The 22,265-nt window shown below is 43.4% G+C and overlaps 1 protein-coding gene across 1 annotated transcript; it reads left to right on the plus strand.

The window, feature by feature from the left end:
- Positions 1-268: 268 nt before the first annotated feature.
- On the plus strand, positions 269-21,775 carry CALR3 (calreticulin 3). The gene is made up of 9 exons (XM_055342903.1): positions 269-359; positions 599-700; positions 2,930-3,133; positions 10,167-10,261; positions 13,045-13,233; positions 16,561-16,668; positions 16,754-16,885; positions 17,912-18,004; positions 21,632-21,775. Exons 1-9 carry the CDS (start codon positions 269-271, stop codon positions 21,773-21,775), a joined length of 1,158 nt encoding a protein of 385 aa, XP_055198878.1.
- The last annotated feature ends 490 nt before the right edge of the window (positions 21,776-22,265 follow it).

Consider the following 22,265-nt stretch of genomic DNA (forward strand, 5'->3'; position numbering starts at 1 on the left):
AGGGCGGAAGAGACTACATATCCCGGCGCGCGCTGCGCTCTGAGGCTCAATGGGCGCCACCACTCCCGCCCCCAGGTCATAATCGCGGTGCATCATGGGAGTTGTAGTACCGGGGCGGACCCGACGTGCACTGCGCGCTGGGGGGCCAATGCTTGCCTCAGATCACAATCGCGAGGCGTGACGGGAGTTGTAGTTCTGGGACGGCCGGGCACGCCTGGGAGACAACTGGGAGCAAAGGGGCGGTTACGAGAAGTGCCACGTGCCTTCCATGGCTTTGGTTCACGTTCCGCTTTGGGCGGTCTGCATGCTGCGGGTGGCCCTGGCCACCGTCTACTTCCAAGAGGAATTTCTAGACGGAGGTGAAGAGGCGACCCCCTTGGTGGTGGAGTGGGGGTGTAAGCTCACCAGCCCATAGCCCGAGTCCCCACTGGCTCCGATCCACCACCGCGAGGTCCGTGGTGGCGAAGCCTTGAAGCTTCGAAGCTTCGAAGGTTCGAAGCCTCGAGCCTCCTTCTCCTCCCCCCGCCCCCCAACACATACACCCTCCCTGACTCCAATAAGGAGCCTCAGCCCTAACCGGTGTTGTTTTCCCCCATAGAGCACTGGAGGAACCGATGGGTGCAGTCCACCAATGACTCTCAAATTGGTCATTTTAGACTCTCGTCCGGGAAATTTTATGGTCATAAAGAGAAAGATAAAGGTCAGTGCAGGAATGGTGAGAAAATCGAGCTAAGTGCACACACACACACACCACCACCACCACCACCACTATACCAACCTTTCAAGGTAGGTGTCGCACACTCCTAACACCTCTTACAGCCCGTTCACCACTGGGGAAACTAAGGCTTGCATAGGGTCTGGCATTACTTTTCCTCTTTCCTATCTTTACTTGCCCAAGATCGCTTCATTGTATACCAATTGGTCACATGAGTTTAGAGACCCCAGGTCTTTGACCTGCAAAGGGGAAAAGGTCAGGGGATACTTCTCATTTTTGTTTTCACTTTACGAAGAATACAATTGTGGTTAAAAGGTGCATAGGTCTTATGGGTACAGAAAGGTTTATATATGTACACTCTGCTCAAGATAGGGAACATTTTCAGAAGTCCCCCTTGTGCACACACCCCCGTCTCCCCAAGTCATCCCGGTGCCAAGGATGACTTCTGTCTTCTTCTCATTGCTGATGGTAAAAGGTGGACAAAGCACAACTCGTTTGCCACCTACTCGCACAGAGCTGGTGAGATAAGAATGATTTTTACATTTTTTAATTGTTGGGGGAAAGTCAAAAGGGGCATAGTATTTTATGACATGCAGAAATTACATAAAATTCAATAAATATATGAAATTTCAGGGTCCATAAACAAAGTTTTAATGGAACACAGCCATGGCCATTTATTTACATAGAGCTATGGGTTTTTTCCTGCCCCAAGGCAGCAAGTTGGGGCAGAGACCATATGGCCCACAAAGTCTAAAACATTTGTTCTCTGGCTTTACAAAAAAGGTTTGCAGACCCCTGATTTAGATGGAAAGTTTCACTTTTCACCAAGCTCTCACTCAGCCTCTACCTTGGCTATTACTCCAGGGTTGTCTTGATGGCAGCTTCCGGTTTTCTGTTGAATGTACATTGTTTTCTAAGTTACATGTTGACCAAAGAGTTGGTCAAAATTCACCCCATAGTACAAAAATGGAGTTAAATTAACAGATTGTTCCATCAAGCTTGTCCAAGGATGGGATTTCCACTTATTCATTTGGGGTTTTCCCTCACAATGTTTTCTCTTCTTCCAATCTGGAATCCCAAGATTCTGTGTTTCATTCACTCCAGCACACATCTACTAAGAGCACAAGGGCAAGACACTGGGGTACCAATTAATTTGGCCCCTTTCATTGTGGTCTCCCAGGGCCATTACACAGAAGTGGTAGATGGAAAGATGAATAGAATTTACTCCGACAGAGATGGGAAGTGGTGAGAGATGTTGGGGATGGTTGAGGAGGGTAGTGAGAGAGAGGAAAGTGGTGAATCTTGGTCTTAGGAATTGCCTGGATGGTAAGGCGGTAGAGAAGGGGGTGAACCTATGAATTATTTGAGAAAGGAAGGATGGGAGGGGGAGAATGAGAGAGAGATGAGTGTAGTAGTGGGTAGTCAGCTATGAGTTCAGGCTTGGACATATTGATAGAAAATGAAAATACCAAGTGCATTTATGATGGATCTCAGCAGTGGCAGGTATGGGGGCAGGAACGTGGAGCAAGGAAGACTAGATTCTAGTAAGACTGGATCTATTTTCAAGTCTATCTTCTACTCCAGTATAAAATAAGGATTTGGTACAGAGCCTGGTGGCTACTGAAAAAAGGAGGGTTTAGTCTTGAAGTGAACACCTTAACTTATAAAATATGAGATGATTCATGTGACAACAGGGTGGTATCTTTGTAAAAAGAGGGCAGCTACAGGCCAGTGCATTCCATGCAGTGAAGTACATTTTTGCAGGTCAGCACTCTATCCTCCATTCACTGTGGTATATCCGAAGCAACTATTTCAAGATGCAATTTAAAGAAAAGATGTAGGATGCGCTGTTTCTTAATTGAGTTGCTACATAAGCCTTAATGTATATTCCCTCCCTTTGGAAGATGAATCGAAACAAAATTCACTTCTTATCCATAATTAGGTTGCATATTTATCATTTAAAGCTGAAGTGTTTTTGTAATTTGAGACATGACAGTGGTATACCAAGCAAAAAAACAACTGTGTGTGGAAAGTTCTGTGGCAGCAGAGAGGCTGTTAGTGGTATGTCCATCATGTTTTATTGTAAAAATGCGTTTTTAGCCTCTGAATTGACATAAATTATTATTATTGGGGATGGGAGGACCACCATTTAATTCCCTGTAGAACTGAGCACAGTGTCATTCCTAATCTTTCATGAGCATTTTTTGTTTAAAGGTCTGCAAACCACTCAAAATGGCCGATTCTATGCCATCTCTGCACGATTCAAACCATTTAGCAATAAAGGGAAGACTCTGGTCATTCAGTATACGGTGAAACATGAGCAGAAGATGGACTGTGGAGGAGGCTACATTAAGGTCTTCCCTGCAGATGTGGATCAGAAGAACCTTAATGGAAAATCCCAGTACTATATTATGTTTGGTGAGTTTAGATAGTACAAAACCACCATTTCTGGTGACTTTGAATCCTTCCACTTCATAGAATCCTCAGACTAAGACTTTACCAAAGTAGTAGTATCGGATATATCCAACCAAAGGTTTTCAAACTAATATAAAGAGACACCTGTGCCATTCTGTTGTACTTTATTCCCTCTCTCCCTTTGCCCCTCTCCCCCACTCACTCACTCTCATAAGAGTGGCAAAGGGAGAGAGGGAATCCTGAAGCAGACTCCCTGTTGAGTGCAGAGCTGGATATGTAACTCAGTCCCAGGATGTGTAACCCTAAGACCATGATCTGAGCCAAAATCAGGAGTTGGCCACTTAACCAACTGAGCCATCCAGGTGCCCCCTATTGTACTTTAAGAAAGTTACTCAACATTAATGTAGTCTCAAGTATTGGAATATATCAGGAGTCAGCAGACCTTGGCCATGGGCCACATCAGCTCACAGCCTGTGTTTGTTATGCCCCATGAGCTGATAATGGTTTTAACATTTTTAATCATTGAAAAAAAATTGAAAGGAGGATAATATTTTTGACACATGAAAATGATAGGAAGGCCAAAATGTTTCCTGTCTAGCCCCTGCTGAGCTCTGGAATGCTTTAAATATCTCCTGATAACAGGAGTAATTGATTAAAAGTTGTGCTAGAATTGGGACAGGACCATGTTGGGCCACGGGAACTAGACATAACTGAAGGATGTGGATTCAAAAAGCTTTCAGAATGAAGAGGATTTGGGGAAATGGAATAGGAAGCACCAGGAATCCATCTTCCCACCTAGACAACTACTGTAACAACAGAATCTGATGTAACTGTTTTGGAACTCTGAAGTCTGTGGAAAGATTGCATCTTCCAGGGGAAGAATGGAAAGGTTAGTTTTAGTCAGTTAGCTCTTAGCACAGTAAATACGTAACCTCCATTTCAAGTCACTCAGCAGGCAGCTGTGCATGTGCTCCTGGAGCAGTGTACACACAGCTTACAGAGAGGGTGGACAAAAAGGACCCTGTCCTCCAAATGTCAAATCTGAGCTCTGATTGCTGATTGCTGCTTCTGATCACAGAGGTGCAGACAAAGAGGTGAACAGCAGAGTTCTGTGTGTTATTGAAGTTAAAATGGTATAAATTCAAATTAGAGCATTATAACTTTAGGATGTTAAATGTAATCCCCATGGTGACCACAAAGAAAATATCCATAGAATATACACAAAAGGAAATTAAAAAGGAATTAAACGGGATCCCTGGGTGGCGCAGCGGTTTGGCGCCTGCCTTTGGCCCAGGGCGCGATCCTGGAGACCCGGGATCGAATCCCACGTCGGGCTTCTGGTGCATGGAGCCTGCTTCTCCCTCTGCCTGTGTCTTTTCCTCTCTCTCTCTCTGTGACTATCATAAATTTAAAAAAAAAATTTAAAAAAAAAGGAATTAAACGTTTCCCTGAAAAAAAAATCAAGTAAAAGCAAAAGACAGCAATGCAGAAATGAAGAACAAAAAGCGGTAGGGCGTATAGAAAATAGAGTGATAGGTGAGTCCCTTCTTAGCAGTAATTGCTTTAAATGTAAATGGATTAAACACTCCAGTCAAAAGACAAAGATTGGCAGAATGGATAAAAACACATGATCCACTATATGCTAATCTACAAAAGACTCATATGAGATCCAAAGACAGGGGTTGAAAGTGAAAGGAAGTGAAAGGATATTCCAGGCAAATAGCACCCAAAGGAGAGCAGGGTGGTTATACTAATATCAGACAAAATCGACTTTAAAGAAATCAAAAAGGCTATAAGAGACAAAGGACATTATATATTAGTAAAAAGGTCAATATAGCAAGAAGATATAACAATTATAAACATTTACACATCTAATGAACATCATAAACATGAAACAAAGAATGGTAAAATTGAAGGGAGAAGTGGATAGGGATGATAAATATTAGAGCAGAGATAAATGAAATCATGAATAGAAAAATAACAGAGAAAACCAATAAAAATCAAAGTTGATTCTCCAAAAAGATCAACAAAATTGACAAAAACCTTTAGCTAAATGGGCAAAGAAGACTCAAATTACTGAGACCAGGAATGGGATATTACTCCCAATTTTATAGAAATAAAGAGAATTATAAGACAGTGCTAGGAACAGTTGTATGCTCCAAAATTGGATAACCTTTATGAAATAGACAAATTCCTAGAAACACAAACCCCGCCAAGACTCAATCATGAATACACAGAAAATCTGAAGAGAGCCATAAATAGTAAAGAGAGCAGTAAGCCGAACTCTCCAAAGAAAAGTCCTAAATCTGTTGATCTCTCACAAATTCTACCAGATATTTACAGAAGAACCAATACCAATCCTTTTCAAACTTTACCAAAAAAAAATGAAGAGGAATGAACGTGTATTTCCTGACTCATCCTATGAGCTAGCATTATCCTGACACCAAAGCCAGATGCTACAAGAAAACTACAGAACAGTGTCTTTGTGAATACTGATGCAAAAATCCTCTACAAAGTGCTAGCAAGAAGAATTCAGCAGCATATTAAAAAGGATTGTACCCCATGACCGAGTAGTATCTCTTCCTTGTCTGCAAGGATGATTTGAAATATGAAAATCTGGGGCACCTGGGTGGCTCAGTGGTTGAGCGTCTGCCTTTGGCTCAGGGTGTGATCACAGGATCGAGGACCCTGCTTCTCTCTCTGCCTATGTCTCTGCCTCTTTCTCTGTGTCTCTCATGAATAAATAAATAAAATCTTAAAAAAAAGAAATATGAAAATCAGTCAATATTATATGATACATCAACAAAATGAAAGAAAAACACATAATCATCATAAATGATCAGAAAAGACATTTGACAAATTTAAAATTTTTACCATTTCAAAAACAGCTGACACACTAGGAATAGCAGGAAACTACTTCAACATAATAAAAGCTATCTATGAAAACCTCACAGCAAACCTACTCAGTGGTGAAAGACAAAGCTTTTTCTGTAAGATCAGGAACAAAGAAAGGATGCATTCTCACCACTTCTATTCAACATAGTACTGGAAGTCCTAGCCAGACCAATTAGGCAAGAAAAATAAATAAAAGTCATCCAAATTGGAAAGGAAGAAATAAAATTATCTCTATTTGCAAATGATATGATCTTATACATAGAAGACCATAGGGATTGCACACAAAAAACTATTAGAACTAATGAATGAATTTACTGAAGTAGCAGGATACAAAGTCAACACACACACATACAAAAAACAGTTGCATTTCCTGTATATGAACAATGAATGATCTGAAAGGGAAATTGCAAACACAATTCCATTTATAATAGCATCCAAGAGAGTAAAATACTTAGGAATTGAGATGAAAGACTTGTACAGTGATAACTACAAAGTATTGCTGAAGGTAATTAAAGAAGATGTAAATGAAAGGAAACATATCCCATGTTCATGAATTGGAAGACTTAATAATGTTAAGATGTTAACATTAGCCAAAGCAATCTACAGATTCTAAAGCAATATACAGATTCAATCTAATTCCTATTAAAATTCCAGTGACTTTTTTTTTTTTGCAGACATGGAAATACCCATTCTAAAATTCATATGAAATCTCAAGGGAGTCTGAATAGCCAAAATAATCTCAAAAAGGAAGACCAAGGGGCACCTGGATGGCTCAGGTTGGGTGTCTGACTCTTGATTTCTGCTCTGGTCATGATCTCTGGGTCCTGGGATCGAGCCCCATGTTGGGCTCTGCACTTGGCAAGGAGTCTGCTTCGGGATTCTCTCCCTCCCTCGCCCTCTGCCCCTTCCCCCACTTGCACATACACACGCATTCTCTCTCTCTTTCCATCTCAAATGGATCTTAAAAAAAAAAAGACGAAAGCTGGAGGACTCAAGTGTCCATCAGTGGATGAATGGATGAACAAATGTAGTGTAGTGTCCATACAAGGGATTATCTTTCAGCTTCATAAAGGAGGCAAATACTGACACCTGTTACAACATGAATGAAACTTGAAGACGTTATTCTAAGTGAAATAAGCCAGACACAAACAGACAAATACTACACAACTGTACTTTTTTTAGGTCCGTGGAGTAGTCAAATTTACAGACATCGAACATAGCATGGTGGTTGCCAGGGGCTGTGGGTTGGGGGGGAATGAGAAGTTAGTTTTATGGGTATAAAGTTTCAGTTTTATAAGGTGAAAAGAGTCGGGGGATGGATGTTGGTGATGGTTGTGCAACAGTGTGAATGTATTTGATACCACCGAAGGTACACTTTAAAATGATTAAGGTGGTAAATGTTATGAGTATTTTACCACAATTTAAAAAGTGAAAAAAAAAATCTTTTAAGAATGGAGATGTAGTTTTAAAATATCCATTGGTAATTTAAATTTGAGGAATTGTTTTTTTTTTTAATTCTTTTCTCTCACGATGTGGATGTCTTGAAGAAGTTTCCTCTGAATTTATCATGATCAGCATCAGGTTTCAGATACCTATTGTGCTGTACTTGTGTTTGTATACACCGCTGGTCATAGTGTTATACAGAAGCAGACAGAATAGATATTAGATTATTTATTGGACTTAGATACAATCCTACCCTGTCTTGGAGGGTGAGGTGACTTGTCCAAGGCCACCCACTGCATTACGTAGGTGTAGAGTTCCCACCAACTGCATAGTTCCTGAGCCCTGCTCACTTCTCTGTACTCTCCCTTGCCTCCCTTTTACTCTTGAATTTAAAATGTGGAATGGAAAAGGTCTTTATTTTGATTAAAAAGGAAATTAAAATGACTTGGTTTGGGTTATTATTCTCTTAAAATAGGATGACAGATATATCTGGCAAAAAAAAAATATATATATATATATATATATATTACCTGTTGAACCAGAGATAATTTCACAAATATTTGATTTAGTTAGGTTTGGTGAACAAAATCACCAAATATGAGCCAGAATTCCCATCTTTTAAATATACATAGCATATTTGCTGCATCTGAATTGTGAAACCGCATACTTTGGAGGGAAAAAAAAGTGAATTACCTGTATTATATTTGCTCTTAACTCAGTTACATTTAACTTAAACCCACCGTGTCACTGTTAGAACACTTCCTTGTGATGCCTCAGCTCTCCCCCTTGGTAGGAGAGCAGCTTGCTGAGGCTTGTGATGGTGAAGGGGAAGAGCGTATATTTTATGGGGCCATTGCCATGGGCCTTACAAATGCAATCTTAGATTACGTTTAAAACCCTAGGAGGAGGGGATCCCTGGGTGGTGCAGCGGTTTGGCGCCTGCCTTTGGCCCAGGGCCTGATCCTGGAGACCCGGGATCGAATCCCACATCAGGCTCCGGGTGCATGGAGCCTGCTTCTCCCTCTGCCTATGTCTCTGCCTCTCTCTCTTTCTCTCTCTGTGACTATAATAAATAAATAAATAAATAAATAAATAAATAAATAAATAAATCCCTAGGAGGAGCATAGGAGGAGCACCTGGGTGGCTCACTGGTTGAGCGGCTCCCTTTGGTTTATGTCGAGATCCCTGGGTCCTGGGATAGGTCCTATCAGGATCCCCACAGGGAGCCTTGCCTCTCTGTGCCTCTCATGAATAAATAAATTAAACCTTAAAAAAAAAAAAAAAAACCCTAGGAAACTGGTAACACAGCTCTATTTTGCAAATAAAAAAAGAAAAAACTGAGGCTCACAAAGATTAAACTTTCTTGCCCAAAGGCAGGTCAGCCTGTTTAAAGCCCTTTTGTCTGCCCCATTTCCTCATAAAAATACATGATGTGCATAAATATTTGATGATCGCTGTTAACAAAAAATGTCCAGATTTTCTGGTCATGTCTGGGCATGTTGTGAAGCTTAATTTAATATTTAAAGCATGTAGGTGCTTAGAAATAGGGAAATTCTGACCAATATTGCAGGAAAAATTTCATGGTTTAATCCCCAGGTAGTAGACTTTCATACAAATAGTTCACATACCATAGCTTTTGTTTTAAAAATTGAACTGGAATGTTTTCCAGTGATAAGAAAAAAAAAAAGGGAAATTACATAAACAAGCATCCTCTGAGAGTTCTGGGAGGTAGACATGGTGTTCTTTGTCGGTCCCTCAGGATGCTACTTCCAAGTTCAATGTCACATCCACTCTGGCAAATTGATAATATCCTTTAAGTAATTATGTGCAGCCTGGATCTCTCTAATTCGGAAGGTTCATCACTGCAAGTTCTAGAAAAAAAAAATCGCAGTCATCTGCCTGTGTTTACACAGCCTCACAGAATCCCCAGGGGCCGGTGCTGGCACGGGTCAGTTGTGGTGGAATTTGATTTGAAACAGAAAGACACTCGGATGCTCTAGTACATTCCTATTGCTTAAGGTCAATAAAGCAGCGGCGGGGTAATTCCAAACATCCTCGGAAGGTCTGACAAATTTTCCAGATCCCTCTTGCAAACCTTGTTTAGTATATTCAGAAATCCTTAATCTGAATGTGTGTGTGTGTGTGTGTGTGTGTATTTGGAGGGGGGGTGGTCTTGGGACAAAATAATAACAAATAGTGAGCTTTGCCATATTAAATGCTTTACACACATTAGCCCATTTAATTGGCAAAATAGCTTTGGAAGATTAACATCCCCATTTTAGAAAACAGGACACAGGCATCGGGAGCTGGATGGTTGCAAATATGTCTCAGCACAATGAATGAGAGCTGGAATCCAAGCCAGCTAGTCTGGCTCTGAAGCCCTCACCCGGGCACAGGACACCCCTCAGAGCTTTGGAACCAGCCCAAGCCTCAGGCAGCATGTCAGGGATGCTTCCTAGACTGTTAAATGTTTTTCTTACTCATGTGCTGCCTTACACTTGAGTCCAAAGTAGCTGCAGTGACCTGAGAAGTAACCTGAACGGAGAAGGGAGTCACTGTATCCACGACAAAGTCTGATTATTCCTGCACACGTAAGCTTCCGTCCTGGGATGTTACTCCAGGGGAACGGTTGGAGGTTTCCTGTGGTGATGCATTAGAGAAGGAAATTGACAGCAGCTCGTACTTTTTTTTTTTGTAGGACCCGATATTTGTGGATTTGATATCAGGAAAGTTCATGTTATTTTACATTTCAAGAATCAGTATCACTCAAACAAGAAATCAATCAGGTGTAAGGTAAGCGCTCTCATAGTCAAATCTGTAATTGTGTTAGCTCTTAATGATAACATAATTTAGAGAAAATAGTTTTGATCTTAAAATACGTAATTGAACCAGGGATGGATCTTAGCAACACGCCCCTTGCCTCTGGTTTCCAGTTTAGCAGACTCGTTAGAGACGTGTACATACTTTGGTGGCTTGTTTTCTGAAGTTTGTGCCCATCAGGAGGGCAGAATCACTTTTTACTGTGAGCGGTATTATGATTTGCCTTTAAGGGTTACAACAGTATAGTCTCATTTTGGCTCTATCCATCCTCACTCAGGAATGAAATATTCAGGATGGGAAAAAAAATGTCCTGGAGAAATTAATCTTCAAAATACCAAAGCATTTACAAATGGGAGTGTTTCAAAAATGAGAGCATACTTCCTTACCTTCTACCCATGGATCCTGTGAAAATAACACTTTATGCCTTGAGACCCAGCCAGGGCTTCTCCAAAGAGGCAGCTTGCATCAGGTCCTGGGCGCTGGGCCCATGGAAGGGAAATACACTTCCTGATGCACCCTCTCTACTTGACTGTGGCCGCCAGGAAGCAGGGACCTGTCCCCGGGGGCACTCCCAGTGCTCAGAGCTCCAACATGGGAGGCCTCCATGGATCTGGGCAATTCTGGGCAGGAGGCCAAAGTGCATTTCCAGAGCATGTTAACAGCATGAAGGGGAAGTATCCATAACCACCCTTTATTCAGTCCTGACCCAAGCCGGGGGTGTGGGGGGAGGTGAGTCTCCATCAGCAGCATGGTTCTTCTTGGGGTTCCACCCACTGACTTCATGGCTACAAAAGATCATTGGGTCCCCTCTACACGGGAAGGCCTGACATCCCTCCTGTAGGTGTGAGGGAGGGCTCAAAATCCAAGTCTTTCTCCCCTGTCTTAGCATGCACATTTTGCAACTGATTCCCAAGAAATCGTCTAGTTGCGCATCAGGTGTTTGGGAGGAAGCAAGGGTGATACCATGGAGGCTGTGCAGTCCGGCCTGGACCATGTTGGGGAGGTTAGAGCTTGATCAGCTCAGGTCAGCCAACCAATAGCCCTCACCACCCAGAAGGGCACCCTCAGGCTGATGACACTCTCAGATGTGTGCTATTTCTGCAACCTGTTAGAAAAATAAAATACTTCTATTGAAGGAGCACTGACAGCAGGGAGTCTTCCCAAGTAAGGAGCAGCTATCTCCAGAGAGGGGCTTCTTTTCATTCTGTGATGCCATGAAGGAATGGCTGAGAACCTCCCCTGCAGGTCAGCCCTCAAGGGTCTTCAAGGAGAGGGTCAGATCTGCATGTTAGAAAAATACCTCAGGTGTTCTGGGGACAAGGGGCGGAGAAACATGGTGATCAGTAGGCAGAGAGAAATGTGAGATTGTTAGGCCAAGGCTTCAGCGGGATGCAGAACAGGGGGACGTTTTGACAGATAATTCAGGGGTGGGACCCAGAGGACTAAACAATGTTTGCAAAGTGAGTACTGGGGATGTGGACATTAAGTCTCAGCAGCGTTGCTGCTAATCAGCGGGAAAAGCAAAGGCCAGTAAGGGGGCCAGGGCACACTTGCAATTTGTGTCTAGAACTGTTGGTTGTGAAATCCTGGCAGGCATCCCGGTAGAGGTGTCCAGTAAGTTGTGGGAGACTGTGGTCTGAAGCTCAGGCCAATGGTTGAGATTAAAGATCCTGGCTTGGAGCCATTGTATATGTGCAGGGGTGGATGTTCTCTCTCAGGAGGCTCTGCACCTGTGGATTTCTGTGGTTAAGTCCTGGAAGGTCCTAACAACCCGGCCAATGAGGCCAAAGTCTAAATTAGGAAAGGTGAGTGGAGACCAAGCCGGGCAGGGATCAGGGAGTGAGCGTTGGAAGAAGTGTGTACTCAGCTGTCACAGCGAACTACAGAGGTTGAGAGGGACACAGAACAGACAGAGCCATTTGGCCATGGCGTGGACAGCAGTGGCCTATCCCGCAAGGCAGAGCAGAGGCGTACTGCAGGAACCTTGACCTTTGGCTCTTAGCAGAGGGAGGATAATCCTGGCAAAACCTTTAAGATGCTGAGGCCATGGCTCCCAAACCTGAGCAGCATCAGCATCTCTGGAGGGTCTGTGAAAGAGACTGGAGGGTCCGCCCAGGGGCAGATGCAGCAGGTCATGCTGACCTGGTGACGGACATTCCCCAGGCATCCCCAGTGACCCCCATGCTGTCCCAGCCCCACTTTGAGAACTGGCCCCTGCTGGAGCATGATGCAGGAGTCCCCTCTGCTGCTGAATGCTTCCCTTGGGTCTGGTCTGGGGCTTTACGACCAAGACAGGCACTGGGCCTGCCCTCGCAGAGTTTAAATTGTTGGACAGCTCAGAGCATTAGAAAGTTCTTCCTTGCATTGAGAAATTGACTGGGCTTCATTTGGTATCTTTCAGAGTACAGAACAGGAAGTTGTTTTCTACGTAACTTGTCATAAATCAGAGCAGTGGTCCCTTGGCGTATGCCCACCACTCTGTCGTAACCACCTGTGGGGGGTCTAGCTAGATAGGAGCCATCATCTACGCCAAAGGGGATCGATCATCCACTCAAGTCTGCTTGGCAGTGAGGAAGTTTGGTACAAAGGGGTGATTTCTTCTGTAGGACGCATTTTTTTAAGTCAAGTCAACCCTGTCCCTAGAACCACTCTCCTTGCTATTTGTAACAAGCCTTTGAAGACTTAAACCACATACGTAGACCTGCCCTGAAATGCCAAGGTCTCATCGTTATCCTTTCTCCCCTTAAAACATGCAGGTTGATGGCTTTACACACCTCTATGCTCTGATTTTAAGACCCGACCTCACTTATGAAGTGAAGATTGATGGTCAGTCAATTGAATCCGGCGGCATCGAGTATGACTGGAACTTAACATCACTTAAGAAGATGGAGAAGACCTCTGCAGAGTCCAAGGATTGGGAGCAAGTTGAAGATGGCAAATCCCAGGTGTGGATTTTTCCCAAAAAATTCTAGAGAGTGTGCCAGTGTGGTTTGTAAGTACTCAGGTCCTGTGGGATTGTTGTGATGCTAGTAATCAATCCTGATGTCAACATTATCACAAAATGTCTTCTCTGGGGGCACCTGGGTGGCTCAGTCAGTTAAGCATCCAACTCTTGGTTTCAGCTCAGGTCATGATCTCATGTTTGTGAGATGGAGCCTCATGTTGGGTTCCACGCTAGGCATGGAGCTTGCTTAAGATTCTCTCTCTCTTTCTCAAAAAAAAAAAAAGATTCTCTCTCTCTCTCTCTCTCTCTCTCTCTCTCTCTTCCTCTACCCTGGCTCCCAGCTCACACTCTTTCTCTGTTAAAAAAATAAGAAGAACTTTTAAAAATCGATCTTTCTAAAAAAAGTGTCTTCCCCAGAGCATCTGCTGCTGATCACAAAGCTTCACCCAGTGATGTAGAATAGTTTTATAATATTTGAGATGAAAGCAAGTAAATTTTATTTTTTAACCAATTTTTTTTCTAAAAAGAAAAAGGGAAATGCATCAGCAACCTTTATAAAAATGATTTTTTTGTAATTTGGAATTTGAACAAAGTATTTTTTGAGCATCACACTTGTCACTGACAACCAAGAATCCATTACCATAATGGCTATGCATTCGTTTCCTAGGGCTGCCATAACAAAGTACCATGAAGTAGGTGGCTTAAAATGGCAGAAGTGTATTCTCTAACGGTTCTTGAAGGCAGAAAGCAGAAATCTGGGGGTCAGCAGGGTCACACTCCTTCTAAAGGATCCAGGGGATAATCTGTCCTTGTTTCTTCCAGCTTCTGTTGGCTCCAGGAGTTTCTTGGCTGGTAGACATCATTCCCTGCCCCTGCCTCCTCATGGCCTTCTCTTCTTGTGTTCTTTCTGTCTCTTATAAAGATGTTTGCCCTTGGGTTTAGAACCCACTGGATAATCCATAATGACCTGCCTTGAGATCCTTTTCTCATTATAAACTCGCATTCCAAGATTCTGAGATTTAGGATGTGGACAAACCATTCCTGGAACCACCGCTCAACCCACTGTGAGCTACCTTCTGTTTTGTTTTGTTTTCAGTTTGTGTTTATTGTTGCAACATTTTATTTTGAACATCAAACACCACACCAAACCCATGAGCCGTTTATCTTAAGACAATTGTCTTTGCCATAACTAAAAGTACTGGACTATGTGGGGTTTTTTTGTTGTTGTTGTTTTTTTTGTTTTTGTTTTTTTTAAAAGATTTAAGAGTGATAGCGAGAGCCAGAGAGAGATAGCATAAGAGGGAGAGGGAGAGAGGATATGAGGCAGACTCCCATGCTGAGTGCAGAGCGTGACACAGGGCTCCATCTCACCACCCTGAGATCACAACCTGAGTCAAAACCAAGAGTCCGTCACTTAACAGACTGTGCCACCCAGGCACCACTGGACTGTGTTTACAATTAATTTCGGCAACTTAAAACTGATCGGTGGCACTGTTGACGATCAAATATGCCATCATGGACAATGTAATCTGTAAAGCAAAAGAACAAAGTTTCTCCCTCCCTTGCTTACCGTCAAAACAGACCAAAATAGTAGTTTTCACCTGGAAAGAGCACTTACTTTATTTTTTTAAAAGATTTTATTTATTCATGAGAGACACACACACACAGAGATATAGGCAGAGGGATAAGCAGGCTCCCTGTGGGGAGCTGATGAGGGACTCCATCCCAGGACTCTGGGATCACAACCTGAGCCAAAGGCAGATGCTCAACCACTGAGCCACTCAGATGCCCCAAGAGCACTTACTTACTTACTTACTTACTTACTTATTTATTTATTTATTATTTATTATTTATTTATTTATTTAGAGCACTTACTTTAAACAAGGCAGAGAATGGCAAAGGAACTGAACCTGCAGCCCTCTGGGTGTGCAGAAGACAAGGTCTTGGGATGAAAGTCCTGGATGCCTGAGTGCCAGCTAGCAGGGCTATGTGTCTCAGGGCCAAACGTCCGCAGGCGGGATCCCTGGTGGAGCCTAATCAACCTTTCAAAAGCTGGCCTCCAGACTGGCTGTGTTTTGTCCATATGTTTGGTTCCGTGTGAGTTCCTCAACAAATTAGTTCATGATGACATTATGATTTAATTGCCCGCAATCATAAGGAGCCAGCGACTCAGATTGAATTGTAACTGTTTCCTGGTCCCAGCACAAGAATGGTTCATCTGTTTCCAGTTGGGGTAGGGGCCAAAAGCAGTAGGGGCGGTGACCAAATCCTGGGTACCAATCATTGAGAAGTATTACATATCATGGAAAAGCCACAGTCTAAATGCAAAATGTTACTGTTTTTCAGTTATTCTAAAAGAGAAAGTATCTTTATATACAACGTTTATGTGTTTATGTTATCTGAATATTAATCCATAGCACCTTTTCTTCATCCATTTATTCAAATATTTGTTCAATACCTACTAAGCCACATATATACATAGAGATGTGTATGTATTATATACATATGTATATATGTGTGTATTACATGTGTGTATGTGTACGTGTACCACACATGTGTATTATATGTGTATACAGATGTGTTCATGTGTATCATAGGCCTGCATATGTGCATATATGTGTACATATGTATCTATATGTGTATAGTGTGACTGTTTATGTATATATAGAGAAGGTCTATATAACATAACTGCTTTTCTCCTGCTACCCCAGATAAGTCTTGGAACATTCCTTGGTGGTCCAGCTTCTCTGGAACATTCCATGTATGAGTGCTATGTAGAAAGACCACCTAACCAGTAGTGACTGTGTGGCCCCTCACTTCTCATTCCCTTTTGGCCCATCTTTTTTTTTTTTTTTTTTAGATTTATTTACTTATTTTAGAGAGAATTTGTGCAAGTGGGAGGGAGGGGCAGAGAGAGAAAGGGAGACAAGCAGACTCTGTGCTGAGCAGGGAGCCCGGCACAGGGCTCAATCCCAGGACCCTGAGATCATGACCTGAGCTGAAGCCAGGAGTCGGCCATTTAACTGACTGAGCCACACAGGCGCCCCTTGTCCCCTCATTTTAACTTCAGCCACTATTTTGAGTTTCACCCACTGTTGTTCCTCTCACCAACGTGGGAACGGTAGTGTAATCATGCCAAGGCTTATGGGAAAAATCCTGGCAGTGTGTGGCCCCCTGAGACCCTCGGTGGGACTGGGAACTGAGCACTTGGCCCTTTAACCACCAAATTGATTGCGATCAGTGCCATGGACCCGCTCCTGACTCTTGATAGGCAAGAATTTCTTTTCTCAAATCTGGGAATCAATTTTTTTTCTTACACACATTTAAGGACTGGGAGAAGCATTTTCTGGATGCCAGTGCAAGCAAGCCAAGTGACTGGAATAGTGAGCTGGATGGGGACTGGCAGGCACCCATGATACAGAAGCCTCCATACCAGGTACGTGGCACCTTCTCCCTGGGATGACCCTTCCCGGCCTTGGCCTGCGTCCTTTGGGGCCACCACTTAGAGTTTGTTGTTGCAGGATGGCCTGAAACCAGAGGGTATAGACAAAGACATTTGGCTCCACCAGAAGATGAAAAACACCAACTATTTGACGGAATATGACCTCTCTGAATTTGAGAACATTGGTGCCATTGGACTGGAGCTTTGGCAGGTCATGTGTTTTTTTTTTTTTTAAGATTTATTTATTTATTCATTCATGAGAGAGACAGACCGAGGCAGAAACATAGGCGGAGGGAGAAGCAGGCTCCCTGCGGAGTCTGACGCGGGACTCGATCCCAGGACCCCGGGAACACGACTTGAGCCAAAGGCAGATGTTCAACCAATGAGCCAACCAGGTACCCTGATCATGGGGTTTTAAGTTTGCTGTAGTTTGAGAACTCTGAGCATCGGCCTAAACTCCTTCATTCATATAGCTGGTTCTGTGTGCCTGGCACCCATACCTGGATCCGAGACATACAGTGCAGACAAAACAGACATCCTTTCTGCCCTCTGGGCACTTCCTAGCTGCCTCCCTGCCCCCTGGGAATTCGTCACTCTTCTGTTTGGGTGGTGCTGCCGCTGCTGGCCATGGCCTACTTTGCCCAGTAAGGTTCTCGGGCAGCAGTTGGCAACCATCGTGGAATGCTCGGGTCACTTGGGTGCTCTTCCAAGTCTCCATGCCTAGGTAGCACTGAGGACCAGTTAAATCAGCATGCCCAGGGGTAAGGACAGGCATCAGGAGTTTCTAAAATGTTGTTGGCAATCCCAATATGCAGCTAAGGTTTTTTTTTTAAAGATTTTATTTATTTATTTATTTATTTATTTATTTATTTATTTGAGAGAGAGAGAGAGAGAGGGAGAGAGAGAAGCATGAGCAGGAGGAGGAGGCAGAAGGAGAGGGAGAAGCAGGCTCCCAGCTGAGCAGAGAGCTGCCCGTGGGGCTTGATCCCAGGACTCTGGGATCGTGACCTGAGCTGAAGGTAGATGCTTAACCAACTGAGGCACCCAGTGCCCCAATATGCAGCTAAGTTTCCGACCAGTGCCTGAGAGGGAACAGGACGTTTTAGAAATGGGTTTAAGCAGGTGCTACTGTCAAGGGTCAATCACTGTGACGGCACTGAGCCAAATACAACTGTTTCTTGGTGGAACGCTGCCATATTCCTCCCATCAGTAAGGAAGGCCTCATTTTCATCCACAGGTGAGATCAGGAACCATCTTCGATAACTTCCTGATCACAGATGACGAAGAGTATGCTGAGAATTTTGGCAAGGCTACTTGGGGGGAAACAAAGGTACAGTGCACACAATGAACTTTTTGTTCATTATTCATTTATGTCTGTACTTGAGTCTAACATACAGGAAAGGGTTTGATGACTTTTCAATAGTGAACATCCCACCCAGATCAAGATACAGAATGTTAGCTGGGTTCCGGGAACCTCCTTGCATCCCCTCCCAACTGCCACCCGTCCCCAAGGAACTAGCACCACACAACCATTTGACTTCCTTTTGAAATTTGTATAAATGGAGCCACCTGATATTTACTCATCTGGGCAGTGGTGTGAGATTCATATTATCATATATGGCAGCAGCTCAGTTTTAGCGTGTGAGTATTCCAGAAGGTAGGTACCCATTCTCTGTTGATGTGGCTCTGGATTGCTTCCAGCTTGTGGCCTCATGAATAAAGCCATTACCATCATTCATGTGTATGCCCAGGAGAGGACAGGCTGGGTCACAAGATCCCACGCAGCCAAACAGTTTTCAAAGTGTCATCCTATATTCTGCTTCCTTGTGCGGTAGGGGAGAGTCTCAGTTTACCCACATCTTTGGCTATTGCTTGGTACTATTGTTAGTTGTTGACGAGTCAGATTTCTGAAGTATAATTTACATACCGCAAGACACTCTTTTTTAGTGGAGAGGCCTGTGAGTTTTGGCAAATGAATCCAGTTGTGAAACCACCACCACCAATCTAGATGCAGAAGAGTGTCATCACCCTTAAACTCTCCTTGGGCCCTTTGTAGCCAGACCCTCTCCCACTCCAGGCCCCCACTGATCTGGTATCTGCCCCTATTGTCTCACCTTTTCCAGAGTGTCCTTAAATGGATTGACCTAGCATGCGGTCTTTTTTGAGCCTACTTCTCAAACATAATGTGTCTGGGATCCGTCCATGTTGTTGGGGTAGCAGTCAGTAGTTAGTTTCTTTTTTTTTTATTTTTTTTTAAATTTATTTATTTATGATAGTCACAGAGAGAGGGGGAGAGAGAGAGAGAGAGAGAGAGAGAGAGAGGCAGAGACATAGGCAGAGGGAGAAGAGGGAGAAGCAGGCTCCATGCACCGGGAACCCGATATGGGATTCGATCCCAGGTCTCCAGGATCGCGCCCTGAGCCAAAGGCAGGCGCCAAACCGCTGCGCCACCCAGGGATCCCCAGTAGTTAGTTTCTTTGTATTACCGAGGGGTTTTTATCTGTTCACCAGCTGGCAGACAATTGGGTTGTTTCCAGTCTTCGAGAGATGAAGGGAGCTCTAATAAATATTTGCTTACATTTTGTGTGTGTGTGTGTGTATGTGTGTGCTTTTAGTTCTTTGGGATAAATAGCCAGGAAGAGCTGAGTCCGACAATAGATATTTAACCCCATAAGAAACTGCCAGGCTGTTCCCAGGGGCGCTGTGCTGCCTCCCATCCTCACCGTGCTGGGGAGTGGGAGTGTCTCTAGGTAGGTAGTAGTAGCTCCAGTTTTAGCTTTAGTTGTGTTACCCTGATGACAAATGAAGGTTGGCACTGTTTTATGGCTTTTGTGGCCATTCAGACATCCTTTTTTGTGAAATGCCTGTGTTTTACTTATTGTTTTAATTGAAGTACAGTTGGCGTACAATATTATATTAGTTTCGGGTGTACAACATAGTGATTCAACATGTATATACATTATGAAATGCTTGCCACCATAACTCGCTACCATCTGTCACCATACAAAGTTATTACAATATCATTGACTATATCCTCTATGCTCCACATGACATCCCCATGACTGACTTATTTCATAACTGGAACTTTATACCTTTCGACCCCCCTTCGCCCATTTCACTCACCTCCTAACCCTGCCTCTGGCAACCATCAATGTGTTCTCTGTTTCTGTAAGTTCATTTTTAAAAAACAATCCATATAAATGAGATCATATGGCATTTGTTTTTCTTTGTCTTACTTATTTCACTTAGCATAATGCTCTCATGGTGTTGCAAATGGCAAGATCTCATTCTTTTTTTATGGCTGAGTAATATTCTACTGTGTGTGTAGACACACACGTACACATACATATTTATCACATTTTCTTCATCTGCCGATGGATAGTTGGGTTGCTCTCGTGTCTTGGCTATTGCAAATAACACTGCCATAAACATGGGGGTGCAGATGTCTTTTTGAGATAGTATTTTCATGTTCTTCAGATAAATAGCCAGAAGTAGAATTACTGGCTTATATGGTATTGCTATTTTTAAATTTGGAGAGGGTGTCATATTGTTTTCTGTAGTGATTGTACCAATATACATTCTCACCAACAGTGTAGGAGGGAACCCACTTCCCTACATCCTTGGCCAACACTGCTTATGTAGTATTTTTTTTTGGTACTAGCCATTCTAACAGGTATGAGTTAATATCCCATTGTGGTTTTAATATGCCTTTCCCTGGGACGCTTGGGTGGCTCAGCGGTTTAGCGCCTGCCTTCAGCCCAGGGTGTGATCCTACAGTCCCAGGATCAAGTCCCACATTGGGCTCCCTGCGTGGAGCCTGCTTCTCCCTCTACCTATGTCTCTCTCTCTCTCTCTCTGTGTCTCTCATGAATAAATAAAAATCTTTTACAAAAATAATATGCCTTTCCCTGACGATGAGTGCTGTTGAGCATCTTTTCCTGTGCCTGTCAGCCTTCTGTATGTATTTTTTGGAAAATGTCCGTTCAGATCCTCTGCCCATTTTTTAGTCAGACTTTTTTTTTTGCTATTAAGTTGTATAAGTTCTTATACCTCGGGTATTAATCCCTTCTCAGATATGACTTGCAACTATTTTTTTCCCATTCAGTAGGTTACCTTTTCATATTGTTGATGGTGAGCCATTTATTCTCAAATCTGATTTCTGCTGCAAAGCTTTACTAAAGTTCTTCTTCAAGAACAACTGTGGAAACCTTCTTGATGTGCCTGTACCCCAGCCCTTCTGTTGGTCCCATGTGCCTGGACTTTCTCACTTAGGCTCAGAGGACTCCTTCATTGCCTATCCACTGCTCAGCTTATTGAAGGATGGGGGCCCAGATACTCTGGGAATAGAAAGAAGTGGAGGGGGTTGTATTTATTCCCTGTGACTCTTGCAACAGATTACCACAAACTGGCTGGCTTGAAACAACACAGATTATCACCTCACAGTTCTGGAGGCCAGAAGTCCAAAATCCAGTATCACTGGGCTAAAATCAAGGCCTTAGCAGGGCAACGCTCCCACCAAAGGCTCTAGGGGAGCATCCTTCTTTCGCTTCTTGCAGCCGCTGGTGGCTCCTGATGCTCCTTGGTTTGTGGCCACGTGGCTCTAATTTCTGCCTCTGTCTCACATTGGTCTGTTCCTCTTGTATCTTTGTATGTATCAAGTCTCTCTCTGCCTGTATCCCATGAGGACACTGGTGATGGAAGTTAGGGTTTGGGATAATCTTCCCATCTCAACACACTTAACTTGATCATATTTGCAAAGACCCCTTTCCCAGAGAAGGTCTAGGGATTAGGGCCTGGCATCCTCGGGGTAGGGTGGTGCGGTTCATCCAAGCTGCCCCTGGGGCAGTGTGGAGGCTTGCAGGAAGGCAGAGGCAGGCTGAATGTGGACACCCAGTCCACTCCCTGGAAACATAACCCCCAGCAGCTAATGTCTCATGTCTCTGTTTCTTTCTCCAAGGGCCCCGAAAGGGAGATGGATGCCATACAGGCCAAGGAGGAAGTGAAGAAGGCTCGTGAGGAAGATGAGCAGGACTTGCTGATGGGCAGGTTTGGTGGGCAAGAAAACATTTTCCAGAGATTTCATAAGAGGGATGAACTTTAGTCATTCCCACCTCAGATAAAGATGACTGGTAAAACCTTGCTTTTACTTTAATCGACATGTAAAAGTGCAAATGTCAACATACGTGGTAATTTGTCCAGTTTTCTTTGAAAATGTTCCTATGTTTCTCAGTGGGGTTGGCCTGGTGTTCCGTCAGCCTCAGCCCTGCGTACCAAGATGTTGTCTCTCGACAAACCTGAGTGCTAGGAGTCAGAGGCCGGTAAGGGTCTGGCCAAAGATACGATGCTCTTTCCTGAGCCCCTAAAATGTTTTATAAATAAAAGTTGGTAAAACATATTTTTAAAAAGGAAAAATGATGCCTTATTTCTTCAGGCTGCAAATTACCAACAGCATACGCTAACCTTTTCCAATATGAAAACTTTATACAACGTCATTAGTGTAGAAAGGTTTTGCAGGCTTCACCTGTACACTGGTTATTTTGGAAAACCCGGATGTGTGTGCACAGACCTTTGACGTGCCATACAGAAGCCAC

The sequence above is a fragment of the Nyctereutes procyonoides genome, unplaced genomic scaffold, assembly GCF_905146905.1.
Source record: "Nyctereutes procyonoides isolate TBG_1078 unplaced genomic scaffold, NYPRO_anot_genome, whole genome shotgun sequence".
Lineage (NCBI taxonomy): Eukaryota > Metazoa > Chordata > Mammalia > Carnivora > Canidae > Nyctereutes > Nyctereutes procyonoides.